This window comes from Cebus imitator, unplaced genomic scaffold (genome assembly GCF_001604975.1).
Source record: "Cebus imitator isolate Cc_AM_T3 unplaced genomic scaffold, Cebus_imitator-1.0 Scaffold16, whole genome shotgun sequence".
Classification (NCBI taxonomy): domain Eukaryota; kingdom Metazoa; phylum Chordata; class Mammalia; order Primates; family Cebidae; genus Cebus; species Cebus imitator.
The window spans coordinates 1,887,073-1,904,025 of NW_016107331.1; the positions used below are offsets into that span (position 1 = coordinate 1,887,073).

Genomic DNA, 16,953 nt, shown 5'->3' on the forward strand with positions numbered 1-16,953 from the left:
GCTGGTGACCGTGGAGCACCTCCGCCCGGGAATTTCCTAGTCTGTGGGCAATAAAAACGTGGCGTCCACTCACCCTCTGCGCTTTCACTGGGAGCTGCAATCCTGAGCTTTTCCTAAACGGCCATCTTGGATCGTACCCCCTTAAAAGCTTTTCTATTATTATTTTTTAAAGACGGGGTTTCACCATGTTGGTCAGGCTGGTCTTGAACTCCCGACCTCAGGTGATCTGCCCACCTTGGCCTTCAAAGTACTTGGATTACAGACCTGAGCCACCGTGCGCGGCCTTTTAAAAGACTTTTAACATGCAAGAGAGATTTAGTTTAGTCACGAGGAAAAGTGATTTCATTTCAAGCCTTGATTCTGGGTCTTCGGAGAGCATGGAACAGCCATTGCCAGCCTTTCACTAAGACCTTTGTTTCAATTTCACAAACAAGGTTACTAATTAAGGCCTAATGGTGAAATTCAAAGCCTCTTTGTGTCCTGGCAAGAGAAAATCAGAATCAAGGAAGCAGGAATTCTTTGCTTCACTAAAACTTGGAGTCTGTATCAATTCTCTTCAAGGAATCAAAGCAAGGACACGGAGGAATTTCAGTTTCAAGATCACTTTGCTAGTCTTGACCAAAGCCTCCCCAGGATTATCTGCATGAATCATCCTTTGTTGCTCAGATACAAGGGCAGTGTTGGAACTCTTAGAATAAATTAATAACTAATTCTAAATTAATTAGAATAAATTAGTTCCTTCTAGGAACTAACATACAGATGACACTTCAAACATTATATTTTGAGCCAGATGTCCACTCGCACATCACCCTCATAGGGAGGAAGACCTTTGAAAACCTCCGGTGGTCACGTGGCTATACATGGAGACCATTCCCTCCCCTTCCTCTTGGCTCTGTTTCGTAAGATTTATCCTCTCAAACAGACTCTGACTTGAACACGTACAGTGGATAGGCAATTTAAGGAAAGGAAAAGATCAAGATATTTGGGTCAATCCCAGAAAGGAATATACTTCCTGTTAGCTTAGGAAGACCAGTCTGGCTTATGTTTAGGCCCATACTGCCTGGAAAGAATCTGGGCAGAGCTTCTTTGACTTTGGTGAGTTCTACAGTAAACCTCTAGAGTGACGGCATTGTCTCTCTCTAGTTAGAAAGTGGATTTGAGGGTGTGACAGTAGATAAGATAGCCCAAAGGATGTATGCTGGTGTTGCCTGCTGCATGCAAGGACCAGGAAACACTGGTGCAGCTCCTTGAAGAGCCGTTATCTATTCTCGGAGGGATACTTACAGGACAACGTGAAAATCTAGTAGGAGAGCAAAGTTTACGTGATCAGATTTAAAGTTGGATCTTTACAAGTCCCCAGGACAACTTCGAGAAATGACCAATTTGTCTGCTCTTAGTAACTTATGTTGTCTTTAGCATTAAAAGATTTGTTTGCAGATATTAGCATGGAAGAACTAATCTGATTCCCTGGGCTAATGCAGATAACTTCTCAAATGTTTTCAAGGTTTTTGATGCTTTTAGTGGGGACATTCAGGTTTAGTAGAGACTTCCAAATGATGGTTCAACTTTTTGGGAGAGTTGTTTATCCTTCACTGGATGGCCCAGGTTTTCAGCTACAGCAAGTAGCTGAAAACAGCCTTCCACATCAGCAAGTTCTTTGAAGCAATCAATCCATCTAAGCTTGGAGCATCTTCCAGCTGAGTCTTGGGAGCCTTCCAAATGTTAGGGAAATCCATATTTTTACTTTTCTTTTTTGAAATAGAGTTTCACTCTGTCACCCAGGCTGGATTGCAGTGGTGTAATCTTGGCTCACTACAACCTCTGCCTCCTGGGTTCAAGTGATTCTCATGCCCTAGCCTCCTGAGTAGCTGGGACTACAGATGCATGCCACCACACCCAGCTAATTTTTTGTATTTTTAGTAGAGACAGTGTTTGGCCATGTTGGCCAGGCTGATCTCAAACTCCTGGCCTCAACTGATCTGTCCACCTCAGCCTCCCGGTGCTGGGATTACAGGCATGAGCCACCGTGGCTGGCCCATACATTCTTTATATAGGCATCATGAATATCAGAGAGTAAGTACTGAGAGGTACCTGATCTTTTGTTCTCTACTCAAAGAGCCACGTCGAATAGCTCCTGCTAGGTAATACTGTAGGGCTAACTGGCCCACCTAATCTCGGGGCACTAGCAGACCCAGCAGGGTTTCTGTCTGTGCATGTTTATCCTGTTTTTCATCATTTGTTGGTAGTTTAGTACTTGTATTATAAATAAGTATATAAATATTATTTAGATTTATATGTGCTTTCTCCATTTTCTGCATTTTAGGCTCTCCTTTTACTGTCATTTCCTTTGTCAAGCATATAGTTTAGTAATTCCTTTGTTATTGATCTGTTTTTTATCAGTATGTTTTTTCACTCTCATTTTTGAAAAAATGGTTAGACTAGTCCCCCAGTTCTAGGTTAATAGTTATTGGTTCTAAAAATATTATTTACCTGGGCTCATTACTGAAAAATCAGCTCATGTTTGTCATTTCTTTGTAGGTAAAGTGTCTTTTCTTTCTGACTGCTTTTCACATCTTGGTCACCAATAATCTGCAGTTTCATTATTATTTGTCTAGGTATCAATTTTTTTGTTTACTTAGATGTTATATCTCTTGAATCATGGATTTTTGTCTTTTATCAGTTCTAAAAATGTCTCAGTTATTCCTCTTCAAATTTGACTTCTCTGTTTTCTCTATTCTGTCTTTCTGGGACTTCAATTTGATGTGTATTTGAGCTTGACATTCTATCCATCATATCTCTTAATTTATATCTGTTTTCCATTTTCTCACTTCTCTGTGATATATTCTGAGAAATTTCTTAAGATAATATCTTCCAGTTCATCTGTTCTATGTTCAGCTGTGTCATAATGTGTAGTTTAATTTAGTTCTTTCAAATCAGCTTGGTCATTCTTAATAGTCTCTTGTTGCTTGCTCATAATTATGATTCCACACTTAGTTCTTTAAACATTCAATCTAGGGCTTATTTGTATTATTGTTTGACAGTTCTAAGCATCTTCAGTCTAGCAGGCTAAATCTGTTATTTCTTCTGTTGACTCTTATTCATTGCACCTCTTTGTGTGTTTGGTGATCTTTGGGGGTTTGTTCTTTCATTTTAATCTGGAGGAATCCAGGGCCTAAACTGAATATAATTTCCTCAGAGAGCTTTTAGGCCTGCTTCAGGTGGGAGTCAGAGGTTGGGGTCTGCTGACTTTGTGCCACTTCAACCTCTTTCAAAGGTCCTACTCCAATGAGGGAATCCCAGTCTCAGCCCCAATCCCTATTGCTGGCATCCCAACTTTAGCAGAGTAGACGGGTGGTCCTCAGAAATTTCTCCTACCTTTCAGAAGTCCAGAAATCCATCCTGTTCAGGGTCTAGTTGTGGTCTAGTGGCAAAGTTCAAAAGCGCACCTGGTCTGTCAAACAGCTGGAAGAAGACATCCTCTGCTGTGGTTTATTTTTTATCATATTAACAGAGAAAAGGCATCGGGTTCAGAAAGTTCAGCATTAATGTCTAAAACTACCCAGATTTTCCCAAGCAATATGAAGAAAAAAAGCAAGAAATAGAACACACACACGCGCGCGCACACACACACACACACGTACGTATGTACGAACATACACAACCCCACCTCCCTACCTCCCAGAAAGAGGGGCTGGGCTATGGCTTCTGCAGTTTTCTCTCTTGCCTGTTGACCTCTATGCTGTGCAGGGTAATCCTATGAAGCTATCTAATCCAGCTTCTTTGCTTTCCAGACACTCATCCAAGAGGAAGGATGGCCAGTATCTTTTCTAAGTTGCTAACTGGCCGCAATGCTTCTCTGCTGTTTGCTACCATGGGCACCAGTGCCCTGACCACTGGTTACCTGCTGAACCGGCAGAAGGTGTGTGCCGAGGCCCGGGAGCAGCCCAGGCTATTCCCTGCAAGGTAAGGCCCCTTGGCTTTAAAATAACTTCAGGCTGGGCGTGGTGGCTTTCACCTGTAATTCCAGTACTTTGGGAGGCCAAGGGAGGCAGATCACGAGGTCAGGAGATGGAGATCAAGACCATCCTGGCCAACATGGTGAAACCTCATCTCTACTGAAAATACAAAAAATTAGCTGGGCATGGTGGCATGCACCTATAGTCCCAGCTACTCGGGAGGCTGAGGCAGGAGGATCACTTGAATCTAGGCGGAGGTTGCAGTCAGCCGAGATCGTTCCACTGCACTCCAGCCTGGCAACAGAGCGAGACTCCATCTCAAACAAAACAAACAAAAAACCTTCAAAGGCCAGCAAGAAATATGCTTTCCCCTGCTCGAAACTGTTAGCAAGGTTCCTTCTTTTTGCTTTTGAGGATGACTAAGTAAAATGGAAAATCATTTTGAGACTTATTAAGCCTTTGACCCATGGTGTAGACAAAGAAGTGTAGCATCACTGTTCTTGCCTAGAGCTTGCAATCCAGTTGAATAGTATTAATAGGGATAGTTAACATTTGTGGAGCACTTTTATATATGACCAGTACTTTACATGGAGTATCTGTTATTCATCTTAGCTTGTGATGAAATGAAGGCCTACGAAAATTAAACAGTACTCAAGTTCGCATAGCTACTGCAGCCAAATGCAAATCCAGGCCCCCTAATTCCAGAACCATGCCTCTGTTGTAGTAATGATTTTAAGAATCAGCTCTAAAGGACACTGCAGATGGGAAGTGGAGGAGTGGCGTGAGGGGGTAAAAATGGACATGTTTTCTCAGCTCTTGGAACCCTGCCATGGACGAGACACCACATGCTGAGCAGAGTTTGAGTGGCGTGCAGAATTCCTCTTAGGCAGGTGTGGATAAGAGAGACAAGGAAAACCACTGAAGTGTCTCTCAGAGACATTTTATCTTGTTGTGGAAATCAGGATCTGAGGGAATCAATCACCAGCAACCACCATGTACCTTGGGAATTCCTGAGGTGACATGACCTGTATTTGAGGCTGTGGTTGTCCTCAATCTCCTATTCCTTAACTAGTACATACCCCAGGGTGAAACAGCACCCAATTTTATCTCTGTTAGTCCCACAGATATTTACTGAACACTGGTTTCAAGAGCCAGGGACTGTTCTCAAAAAGGCAAAATCCCCACTCTTGTAGAGCTTGCTTAATAAACAAAGGACAGAAATTGACAGATTTCTATGCAGTTCCACCTGCAGGGTTTCTCTCCACTACTAACCTACGGGACCAAAATGTGGCTGTTGTTGATGTTTTACCAAAACTTCTGGGGGGGGAATGGAGGCTGCATACAATCTCAATTAATTCTCGTATTATGTTCACTTTATCCTTTTTTTACATGAGCCACAGTTTGTGGGCTTCTACAGCAAGCATCATGAGATTCTTAGGGCCAGGTTCCTTTCTTTGGGACTATCTTTTGAAACCTGGTTTACTCATTCATGACTCCTGGGCAGCTGTAGCTGAGTATCCCTGTGCCCACTGGCTGAAGGGAGCCTAGTGGAAGGATGGGCAAACACCAAGTCCTTCCATTGGCTCCTTTCCTTGAGGGCTGCTGGCTGACAGCCTGCCCCCCTCCGCACACAGCGCAGACTACCCAGACCTGCGCAAGCACAACAACTGCATGGCCGAGTGCCTCACCCCTGCCATCTATGCCAAGCTTCGCAACAAGGTGACACCCAATGGCTACACCCTGGACCAGTGCATCCAGACTGGAGTGGACAACCCTGGACACCCCTTCATAAAGACTGTGGGCATGGTGGCTGGTGACGAGGAGTCCTATGAGGTAAAACTGTTGGCTTCTAGTTCCAGGGTGGGAGGGATGCTCTGGATATGACTGAACTGCACAGTCCTGGGGTCCTTCACTTGTCTATGGGGCCAACTTTTTGCCTTCTCCGGAAGGGCTCCCATAAAGGGAAGCCAGCTCCAGAAGAATCATCTGGAATGCTTTCTGAAACAATGAGGTCTATAGCTTCCAGGGACAAGGCTTCCCTTGCTGCTGTGCTAGGATCCCTCCCTGTGGAGGAATGAACTGCATGACAGAACACTCTGAGCTTGTCAAGGGGATGAGTGGTACAGAAACAATAAAATCGAACGGTATGTATTCACCAATAAGACATTAGCTGATGTGTTTGTGGCTGAGCTTTATTGGGTGGGGTCAATCTTTAGGAAAATGAGGACTTCTCCTCTTATTACAACTTCTATTACTGAATTCTCTATTACTGACTAGACAATTACTGTAACCCAGACTATTGAATTCACCAAGTCTCTTGGATAAACCCTATGATCTCACCGTCCTCATCCTCCGTGCAGAAGCACAGAGTGGTCGGCTGGAGCAGAACGCAGCCACCATGCATCCCCTCCACAGAGTAGCCTTTCTGCCGAGGCAAATGCCTGCAGACCTCCTCCTTCAGGTCCACCCTTTTGGATTCTTCTGTTACAAGGAACTGAAGGCAGTTCCCTAGAAAGGCAGCCAGAGAAGAGAGGGAGCCATCTTGGGAAAAAAACACAACTTGTGGCTCATTTACATACAGCAGCATACAACTCTGGGTCTAGTTTGGGTCCCAAGCTAGTGGTAGCTCTCTGGACCCAAAGCCCTCCCCACTTTCCACAGCTCCTAAAGTCTGCAGGGTGCTTTGTTACAACTTCTTTTAACACTTTTTTTTTTTTTAAACAAAGGATATGCCTGAAGTTTTGTTGTTGTTTTTAAATAAGATTTTGCACGAGATCGTTTGGGCTGGGGAAGGTCCTCACAGGGTGAGAGTTCCCTGCTTCGCCCTAACTGCTGCTGTGTACTTTCTTCTGGCATAGCCAGGTTTTCAACAAATTTAATATGTGGCTTAATCTTTAAAAACTGACTTTTCCTTTGAGCATAAAACTGTAGCCTCCGATCTGGTGGCTTCTTGTAACCCACAAAGGCAAACACCTCAGGAAACCCTTTACATTCCTAACCATGAGAATTTTCTTGCTCGGTCTGATGGCAGTGATTTTGGCACATCACTCGGGGAGGGTAAGATGGCAGGACTCAGCAGCCCCACCCTGTCTCAAGAGGCAAGATGCCTCCAAAAGGTTTTCTCTCTTGTTATTATCATTAACCAATCCATTCTCACATCCATTTCCTATATGATAGTCCCAAGGATGTCAGAGGAGGGAGGCTTTTAAGATACAAAGAGCAAGTGAATGGAAAGGTCTTTGAACACAATTAAAGAGGAAACATGTACCTTCCCTCCTGCAGGTGTTTGCTGACCTTTTTGACCCCGTCATCAAACTAAGACACAATGGCTACGACCCCAGGGTGATGAAGCACCCAACTGATCTGGATGCATCCAAGGTAGGCTCCAGCCTCCTCCTCCCCCATGAAGCTTGCACTCCAGAGCCTAAGGGGAGAAGCCCTGGAAGAAGGGCTCCCCACCTTGAGTCAGATACCCCTGAAAAGTGCTGTGACTGCCCTAGCACAGCCTCCCCGCTGGAGGGCCACAGAGGAGATGTTAGGAAGTTCCCAAAGTCTCTGTTTTCTTTAATAAATACAACAAGGGAAAGGTTGGTCATTGGGAAATTTAAAACTTTTCCAAAGCTATTCCCTTTTTCAACCCAAACCACCCAGTTAGGGTCAAGGATCTCAGACCACACTATATAAAACAGCTCTCCCCTTTACTAGTCAAAGGCCCCTGGCCCAAGACTTCCAGAATGTGTCCAACTTATGGATTGTGCACTTGTGCACAGTGCCTGAGGGTCCCCTGGGAAACTGCAGATTGGCAGATTGGAACCCACTGTGGCTGTGGCAGGACCGTGGTCGGAGGCTGGCCGCAGTGACCCCACACTCTGCTCGGCAGATCACCCAAGGGCAGTTTGATGAGCACTATGTGCTGTCATCTCGGGTGCGCACAGGCCGCAGCATCCGTGGGCTGAGCCTACCACCTGCCTGCACCCGGGCTGAGCGGAGGGAGGTGGAGAACGTGGCCATCATGGCCCTGGAGGGCCTCAAGGGAGACCTGGCCGGCCGCTACTACAGGCTGTCTGAGATGACGGAGCAGGACCAGCAGCGGCTTATTGACGTGAGTAAAAGTTGGAGATCCCTAGAGAAGGACTGGATGTGGAGCTCTGAGCTGTACAGGAAGGCCTCTCCTGTTGCTCAGCTCAGCCCTTACCCTGGCCGGGAGCTTGCTGAGCTCAGCCCAAGGGCATCTACTTGTTCATTGTAAGAAGGAAAGATGAGGCCTTGCATTGTACTTGTCAAGCCACTGAAATATTCCAGGGATAAAATCTGCCTAAGCAGCTCCAATATGGAGATGGTGCCTGTGAATGGAAGGGGTGGAGGGTGGGGTGGAGATTGAATGGAGGATCTCCTAGCTTGTTCATAAATGGGAACAGTTAGGTGTGGAAATCCTGTCTGTGCCCAGAAGATGGTCTCTATTATCATAGCCAAAGCAAATTCCAGGTAGGAGGCCTGCCCTGACTCATGTGGTGCCAGCCTCTGCATTTCCTGCTGGGGTTGATTCCTGCTGCTTCTACTGTGTCCACCATGGCTTCCCTCTGGCACCAGAGTGCACAAAACTCAAGTCCCGTACTTATTTTCACCTTAGCATAGCTAAAACAAGATAGTACTTTCAAAAGTAGCTTTTAACTAAACTCTAAAAAAAGGCAGAAACAAAATTTTGTCATTTCAAAAGATGCAAATGCTAAGAAATATGCCTCATTTCCAAACCAGACTGGTCAACTATATGGCCTATGGGCTTTAGTCTCCTGGTCTCTGTGGCCACCAGGCCAACTATTCCCCTGCCCCGTTACAGAACAAGGCCCCTTCCACCTCAAGTAGCCACCCTGGTTTCCTGCTTAAGGGAAACTGCTGCTCCCTGGATGGTGGCAGTTCACATCCTCCTCCTGACTGATCTCTCCCCCTTGGAGACTGTAGGACTCCTCTCCCCACATCCACTTGGTTTCTTACCTCAGTGTAATCATATTTGAATATATAGTTTCCATATGTCCCATTATAGAGTATGTGTATAGCTATGCGAGAAAGAGTGGTATACACAATGCAAAAAAAAGTTAGTCTCGACTTTGACTTTGATATGTGGAGTAGTACGTTCCAGTGGTTAAAGCACAAGCCTGGGAGTCATAAAGTCTATACTCGAATCTATATTCTGCTGCTTCCTACAATCACCCTATTGGACAAGTTGTATGATCTCTCTGAATCTCAGTTTTCCTCATTTATAAAACAGAATAACACTTATTTCATAGAGTTGTGAAGATTAAAGGAAATAAAAGCCTGTGATCTAGAGCCTGGCACAGTATTAATGGTAGCTATTTTAATTTATTGATCATTATTGTACATCTCTAATACTTTTTAATGAAATAAATAATAATATATGAAGCAATAATGCTAGAAACAGAGAATGACCACTGTGTACAAAAGCCTTTTCAGGACAGTGCCCCTCATTCATTGCTCATTCAGCCATTGCACAGGGTTGGTGTTGGTAGTGTATACCCACTCCATAGTGATTTACTGAGTTCCATATGGACTAAACCAGTGTTTTCCAACATTCGCTGCACACTAAAATCACCTGAAAGAGTCTTTAAAAAAACCTGATGCCCAGACACAGTCTGGAACAACTAGGTCAGAATCTCTGGGGATGGGAAGTAGGCATTAGTTTAAGCTCCTAGGTTATTCTAGTGAGCAGCCAAGGCTAAGAACCACCACCTAAGAGACAGCAGCCATTGGAATTGAGTTGGAACTTGTTCACTTGCCACTTGCAGTCCTGCTTGATCTCATCAGTCTCTCCTCTCTGCTTTATCCCTTTTGACCTACAGGACCACTTTCTGTTTGATAAGCCAGTGTCCCCTTTATTAACATGTGCTGGAATGGCCCGTGACTGGCCAGATGCCAGGGGAATCTGGTATGGATGTAGCATGTTCACATTTGCAGTATCTGTAGAGGATCTCTTTGAGATCACCTGCTTATCCTAACCTGGAGTTGCTGTGTACTACAGTTGACAGCATGCCTTAAAAATTGTGTGTGTGTGTGTGTCTAAGTATTGTGATGTTACTAAGATGTGTAGAAATGTGACCTGGTTTGCATGAATTATGCCTAAGAAAAAAGGCTACCTTTTTAAGAAAAAATTTACTTCATATTATTTGACTTCGCAGAGAATCTGTTTCAGGACATTAAAAGAGCAAAACATAAAATTATCGAGGATTTAAGAAAAACTCTGAAAGAACTGATATCTAGTATACACATATTTTATGTTGGCCAACAGTCCTCAGCCCACTTTGCCTCCTGTACCCTGATAGGTTATTATGAGTGAGTGTACCTGAAGTAGTGGAAATAAAGGTGTTCACGAGCAGCTGCTCAGTAGGGATGGACAGGCAGGATCTATGGTGCAAACGTGTGAAATGTTGTATACCTTAAACATCTTGGGTGGAAGGTAACCCCACCCCCTTTGTAAAGCACAAGATTTTGGTTGAATCTTTTAGGAGACAAAACATTCTTGTTAGTATCAAAGCCAATGTTATATAGTTGAATTACTGTCATCCTAGTCAGAGGACCTAGGTGGAATTATATTCTTGTTGGGTAAAAACATGACATCTTTTATGGTGACAGTTGGTCTTATTCTTCTTTCTGTCAAGGTAACATTATTTTGTCATAGTTTTTCAGGCACAGTTAAGAGATTACGGCCATCTAGGAAATGAGGAAGGTGAAATGAGGCAATCAAGCCAGGGAGGTAATGAGAATTTTCATGTGTTGAAACAAATGCAATTAACACTCAGCACCATATTTCTCTCTTCATTAGGCATAATTATGATAAGACATTTCTCATCTGGATAAATGAGGAGGATCACACCAGGGTAATCTCAATGGAAAAAGGAGGCAATATGAAACGAGTGTTTGAGCGATTCTGTCGTGGACTAAAAGAAGTAAGATGTTATCTGAGATTTCTGGATATTCAAATAAAATTACTGTAGTTTTTGTTCTTCAAAGAAGACACTATGGTAACTTCCAGGATGGGGCTAATGTTTTTTCTAGAGATCAAGGCTTTTTTTTTAATTGAGACGGAATTTCGCTCATTGCCCAGGCTGGAATGCAGTGGTATAGTCTCAGCTCACTGCAACTACCGCCTCCTGGGTTCAAGTGATTCTCCCACCTCAGCCTCCAGAGTAGCTGGGATGACAGGTGCTGGCCACCATGCCTGGTTAATTTTTGTATTCTTAGTAGAGACTGGGTTTTACCATGTTGGCCAGGCTAATCTCGAACTCCTGACCTCAGGTGATCCACCTGCCTCAGCCTCCCAAAGTGCTGGGATTACAGGAGCCAGCCTCAAGGCACTTTTTGGAGTGGAACTTTCAAGGTAGTGCTTCAGAAAATAGGTGACTTTCTCTTGTTATTAGAAAGCTATTATGTTTTCCTCCCCATTCTACTGTGGTTTGGGGAAGTCTGTGGATCATTATTTCTTTTTTGATTTATTTAATATTGGTCTGAGCTATTCTAAGCAGAGAGACAACAGAGAATGTAGCCTGATCATAGGCTTACCTGCTGAGAATTCCTATATTCTCCTACTCTTTTGGCATGAAAAATAATGCCACCAACTAACATTCATTGAGTGCTTAGTGTGTGCTAGTACTGCGGTGACTGCTTTATATCAGGGGTCCTCAACCCCCCGACCATGGATCTGGTACCAGTCTATGGCCTGTTAGGAACTGGGCCGCACAGCAAGAGGTGAGTAGTGGGCGAGCAAACATTACCACCTAAGCTCCACCTCCTGTCAGGTCAGTGGCGGCATTAGATTTTCACAGGAGCACAAACCCTATTGTGAACTGCATGTGCGGGATCTAGGTTGCGAGCGCCTTATGAGAAGCTAATGCCTGATGATCTTAGGTGGAGCAACAGTTTCATCCCAAAACAATCCCTCCCCATGGTCCGTAGAAAAATTGTCTTCTAAGACACCAGTACTTGATGTCAAAAAGGTTGGGGACCACTGCTTTACATGGTTCATTTAACTTAATTGGACCATTTTAATAGTCTGGTAGGAGAGGTATTATTTTCTGTTAAAGGAGTACTATAAATTTATCTTAATTTCATTCATGCCAGAGAAGGGTACACATCTCTCTCCCTGGTGTTGGGGATATGCTGAATGAATGGATATTGGAAAATGCTGTCATTTGTTCACTGTGGTTCTACTTGTAGGTGGAACGGTTAATTCAAGAACGAGGTTGGGAGTTCATGTGGAATGAGCGCCTAGGATACATTCTGACCTGTCCTTCAAACCTTGGAACAGGACTACGAGCCGGTGTCCACGTTAGGATCCCAAAGCTCAGCAAGGTACTGTTATGTGACTGACTAGTGGCCCCAATGGACCAGGATCAGTTCAGATGTGACTGCTTTGTGGAGGGAGAAAACATCACTGCCCATTCCTTAACTCTACTTTCTCTACCTATAATATAAAAATAATAAGAAAAAATTAAGTTTGCCTCAAAAGACAGTTGTATTAGTTAGAATAAAAGGTTAAGGGGACTAAGAAAAAGATGGTAGCTTCAAGAATAAGACCTTTAAATTGTTCCTCATGTAACAAATCAGGATAGTTAGGCTATGCTCTCTCTGGTTCTTTCCATCTCCTTTCTCTGTCTCTCCTAGTTCAAGCAGTTCTCAAACCTGAGTGTGTCTGAGATCACCTGAAGGACTGGGTGAAACACAAGTTGTAGGCCCCACCTACGGAATTCACATTTCTGACAAGTTTCCAGGGGATGCTGAAGCTATTGGTCAAGGGGCTATACTTGAAGGAGCACTGTCTTAGAGCACTGTCCCCATTTCCATGGTCACAGTCAGGCCCCATGTTCCAGCTTGTGGAAAGGGGAGACAGCATATAGAGATTTTAGTTCTGGGCCTGGAAGTGGCACGCATTACTTCCATTTGTTTCATTAGCTAAGAACTTGGCCAGTGGTCACTTTCTAGCTCCCATGCTAGAAGAAGAAAAAGATTCTGGTGGGCAACTAGTAATTTCAGCACCCAAAGTGAATCAAATACTTTAAAACAATTCTCGAAAATGTGTTTCCTACCAAAAAAAAAATTTTTTTTTGTTCAAAATTTTAAAGCTAAGAAATTTAAGTGATTTAACTTTACATAACAGTTGTCATTGTTAAAATTATAAACAAATAATAAACGTACCAATGCTGGCATCTTGGCACCAAAAGCCAAACGATATGGAAGTTAAGAACACAAGTTTCAGCCAGGGACAGTGGCTCACACCTGTAATCTCAGCACTCTGGCCAAGGCGGGAAGATTACTTGAGCCCCAGAGTTCGAGACAAGCTTGGACAGTATGTGAGACCTCAACTTTACAAAATGAAAAAAATTAGCCAGGCACAGTAGTGTGTGCTTATAGTCCTAGTTACTCGAGAGGCAGGAGGATCCCTTGAGTCCAGGAGTTCCAAACCAGAAGGGAGTGGGGGCCAATAGTCAACATTCTTAAAGAATTTTCAGCTCAGAATTTCATATTCAGCCAAACTAAGCTTCATAAGTGAAGGAGAAACAAAATCCTTTACAGGGAGCAAATGCTGAGAGATTTTGTCACTACCAGGCCTGCCTTACAAGAGCTCCTGAAAGAAATATGGAAAGGAAAAACCGGTACCAGCCACTGCAAAAATGTACCAAATTGTAAAGACCATGGATGCTATGAATAAACTGCATCAACTAATGGGTAAAACAACCAGTTAGCATCATAATGACATGATCAAATTCACATATAACAATATTAACCTTAAATGTAAACAGGCTAAATGCTCCAATTAAAAGACAAAGAGTGACAAATTGGATAAATAATCAAGACTCATCAGTGTGCTGAATTCAGGAGCCCCATCTCACATGCAAAGACACACATAGGCTCAAAATAAAGGGATGGAGGAAGATTTACCAAGCAAAATGGAAAGCAAAACAAGCAGGGGTTGCAATTGTAGTCTCTGGTAAAACAGACTTTAAACCAACAAAGATCAAAAAAGACAAAATGCATTGCATAATGGAAAAGGGATCAATGCAACAAGAAGAACTAACTATCCTAAATATATATGCACCCAATACAAGAGCATCCAGATTTACAAAGCAAATTCTTAGAGACCTACAAAGAGACTTAGACTCCCACACAATAATAGTGGGAGACTTTAACACCCCAATGTCAATATTAGATCAATGAGACAGAAAATTAACATGGATCTTCAGGACTTGAACTCAGCTCTGGACCAAGTGGACCTAATAGACATCTACAGAACTCTCCACCCCAAATCAACAGAATATACATTCTTCTCAGTACCACATCATACTTTTTCTAAAATTGACCACATAATTGGAAGTAAAACACTCCTCAGCAAATGCAAAAGAATGGAAATCAGTCTTTCAGTCCACAGTGCAATCAAATTAGAACTCAGGATTAAGAAACTCACTCAAAACTACACAACTACATGGAAACTGAACAACCCACTCCTGAATGACTACTGGGTAAATAACAAAAATAAGGCAAAAATAAATAAGTTCTTTGAAACCAATGTGAACAAAGATCCAATGTGCCAGAATCTCTGGGACACAGCTAAAGTAGTGTGTAGAGGGAAATTTGCAGCACTAAATGCCCAAAGGAGAAAGCAGGAAATATCTAAAACTGATGCCCTAACATCACAATTAAAAGAACTAAAGAAGCAAGAGCAAACAAATTCAAAAGCTAGCAGAAGACAGGAAATAACTAAGATCAGAGCAGAAGTGAAGGAGACAGACATATAAGAAACCCTTCAAAAAAAAAAAAAATCTAGGAATCCAGGAGCTGGTTTTTTGAAAAGATTAACAAAATAGACTGCTAGCCAGACTAATAAAGAAAAAAGAGAAAAGAATCAAATAGACAAAATAAAAAAAATGATAAAGGAGGTATCACCACTGATCTCACAGAGATACAAACTACCATCAGAGAATACTATAAAAACCTCTGCACAAATAAACCAGAAAATCTAGAAAGAATGGACAAATTCCTGGACACATATACCCTCCCAAGACTAAACCAGGAAGAATTGAATCCCTGAATAGACCAATAACAACTTCTGAAATTGAGGAAGTAATTAATAGCTTACCAACTGAAACAAGCTCAGGACCAGACAGATTCACAGCCAACTTCTATCAGAGGTACAAAGGGGAGCTGGTAGCATTCCTTCTGAAATTATTCCAAACAATAGAAAAAGAGGGACTCCTCCCTAACTTATTTTATGAGGCCACCATCATCCTGATACCAAAACCTGGTAGAAACACAACAAAAAAACAAAATTTCAGGTCAATATCCCTGATGAACATCATTATTTTATTTATAACGATAAAATACTGGCAAACCAAGTCCAGCAGCACATGATCAAGCCGGCTTCATCCCTGGGCTGCAAGGCTAGTTCAACATCTGCAAATCAACAAACATAATCTAGTGCATAAACAGAATCAATGACAAAAATCACGATTAATTCAACAGATGCAGAAAAAGCCTTTAATAAAATTCAACACACTTTCATATTAAAAACTCTCAATAAACTAGGTATTGATGGGACGTATCTCAAAATAAGAGCTATTTATGACAAAGCCACAGCCAATATCATACTAAATAGGCAAAAGCTGGAAGCCTTCCCTTTGAAAACAAGCACAAGACAAGAACACCCTCTCACAACTCCTATTCAACATAGTATTGCAAGTTCTGGCCAGGGAAGTCAGGCAAGAGAAAGAAATAAAACATATTCAATAGGAAGAGAGGAAGTCAAATTGTCTGTTCACAGATGACATGATTGTATATTTAGAAAACTCCATTGTCTTACCCCAAAATCTCCTTAAGCTGATAAGCAATTTCAGAAAAGTCTGAGGATATAAAATCAGTGTGCAAAAATCAAAAGCATTCCTATACACCAAAAATAGCCAAATCATAAGTGAACTCCCATTCCCGATTGCTATAAAGAGAATAAAATACCAAGGAATACAACTTAGAAGGGATGTGAAGGACCTCTTCAAGGAGAACTACAAGCTCAAGGAAATAAGAGAGGACACAAATAAATGGAAAAACATTCCATGCTCATGGATAGGAAGAAGTATCATGAAAATGGCCATACTGCCCAAAGTAATTTATAGATTCAATGCCATCCCCATCAAGCTACCATGGACTTCCTCCACAGAATTAGAAAAAACTGCTTTAAATTTCATATGGAATCAAAAAAGAGCCTATATAGTTACCACTGACTTTCTTCACAGATTTAGGAAAAAATACTTTAAATTTCACATAGAATCAAAAAAAGAGCCCCTTTAGCCAAGACAATCCTAAGCATAAAGAACAAAGCTGGAAGCATCATGCTACCTGACTTCAAACTATACTACAAGGCTACAGTAACCAAAACAGCATGGTACTGGTACCAAAACAGATATATAGACCAATGGAACAGAACAGAGGCTGCAGAAATAACACCACAAATCTATAACCATCTGATCTTTGACAAACCTACTAAATACAAGCAATGGGGAAAGGATTCCCTATTTAATAAATGGTGTTGGGAAAACAGGATAGCCATATGAAGAAAACTGAAACTGGACCCCTTTCTTACACCTTATACAAAAATTAACTCAGGATGGATTAAAGCCTTAAATATAAGACCTAAAACCATAAAAACCCTAGAAGAAAACCTAGGCAATACCATTCAGAACATAGGCATGGGCAAGGACTTCATGACTAAAACACCCAAAGCAATGGCAACAAAAGCCAAAATTGACAAATGGGATCTAATTAAACTGAAGAGCTTCTGCACAGCAAAATGAATTATCAGAGTGAACTGGTAACCAACAGAATGGGAGAAAATTTTTGCCATCTATCCATCTGACAAATGGCTAATACCCAGAATCTACAAAGAACTTAAATTTTCCTTTTTTTTTTTTTTTTTTTTTTTTTTTTTTTTTTTTTTTTTTTT

General features: G+C 42.2%; 1 protein-coding gene and 1 long non-coding RNA gene across 6 annotated transcripts in view; one reads left to right on the top strand and one right to left on the bottom strand.

Annotated features, from left to right (window-relative positions):
- Positions 1-16,953, top strand: part of CKMT2 (creatine kinase, mitochondrial 2) — a 42,461-nt gene that overhangs the window by 21,381 nt on the left and 4,127 nt on the right. For 2 of the 3 annotated variants that reach the window (XM_017507597.2, XM_017507605.2), the window contains exons 2-8: positions 3,792-3,963; positions 5,591-5,789; positions 7,239-7,334; positions 7,837-8,058; positions 9,812-9,897; positions 10,792-10,915; positions 12,183-12,317. In XM_017507597.2, the coding sequence (XP_017363086.1) occupies positions 3,812-3,963; positions 5,591-5,789; positions 7,239-7,334; positions 7,837-8,058; positions 9,812-9,897; positions 10,792-10,915; positions 12,183-12,317 (1,014 nt within the window). In that variant the 5' untranslated portion in view covers positions 3,792-3,811. The remainder of the gene's footprint in view (positions 1-3,791; positions 3,964-5,590; positions 5,790-7,238; positions 7,335-7,836; positions 8,059-9,811; positions 9,898-10,791; positions 10,916-12,182; positions 12,318-16,953) is intronic. The other variant, XM_037731137.1, reaches the window with a different exon arrangement.
- The window catches only part of LOC108288641, a 67,146-nt gene that overhangs the window by 14,898 nt on the left and 35,295 nt on the right, over positions 1-16,953 (bottom strand). Inside the window, exons 4-6 of one of the 3 annotated variants that reach the window (XR_005196760.1) lie at positions 6,297-6,464; positions 3,376-3,462; positions 1,987-3,155 (exon numbers count right to left, since the gene is read on the bottom strand). This is a non-coding gene — a long non-coding RNA (uncharacterized LOC108288641). Of the gene's footprint in view, positions 1-1,986; positions 3,463-6,296; positions 6,465-16,953 lie in introns of those variants that run through there. The other 2 variants (XR_005196761.1, XR_001818775.2) reach the window with 2 other exon arrangements.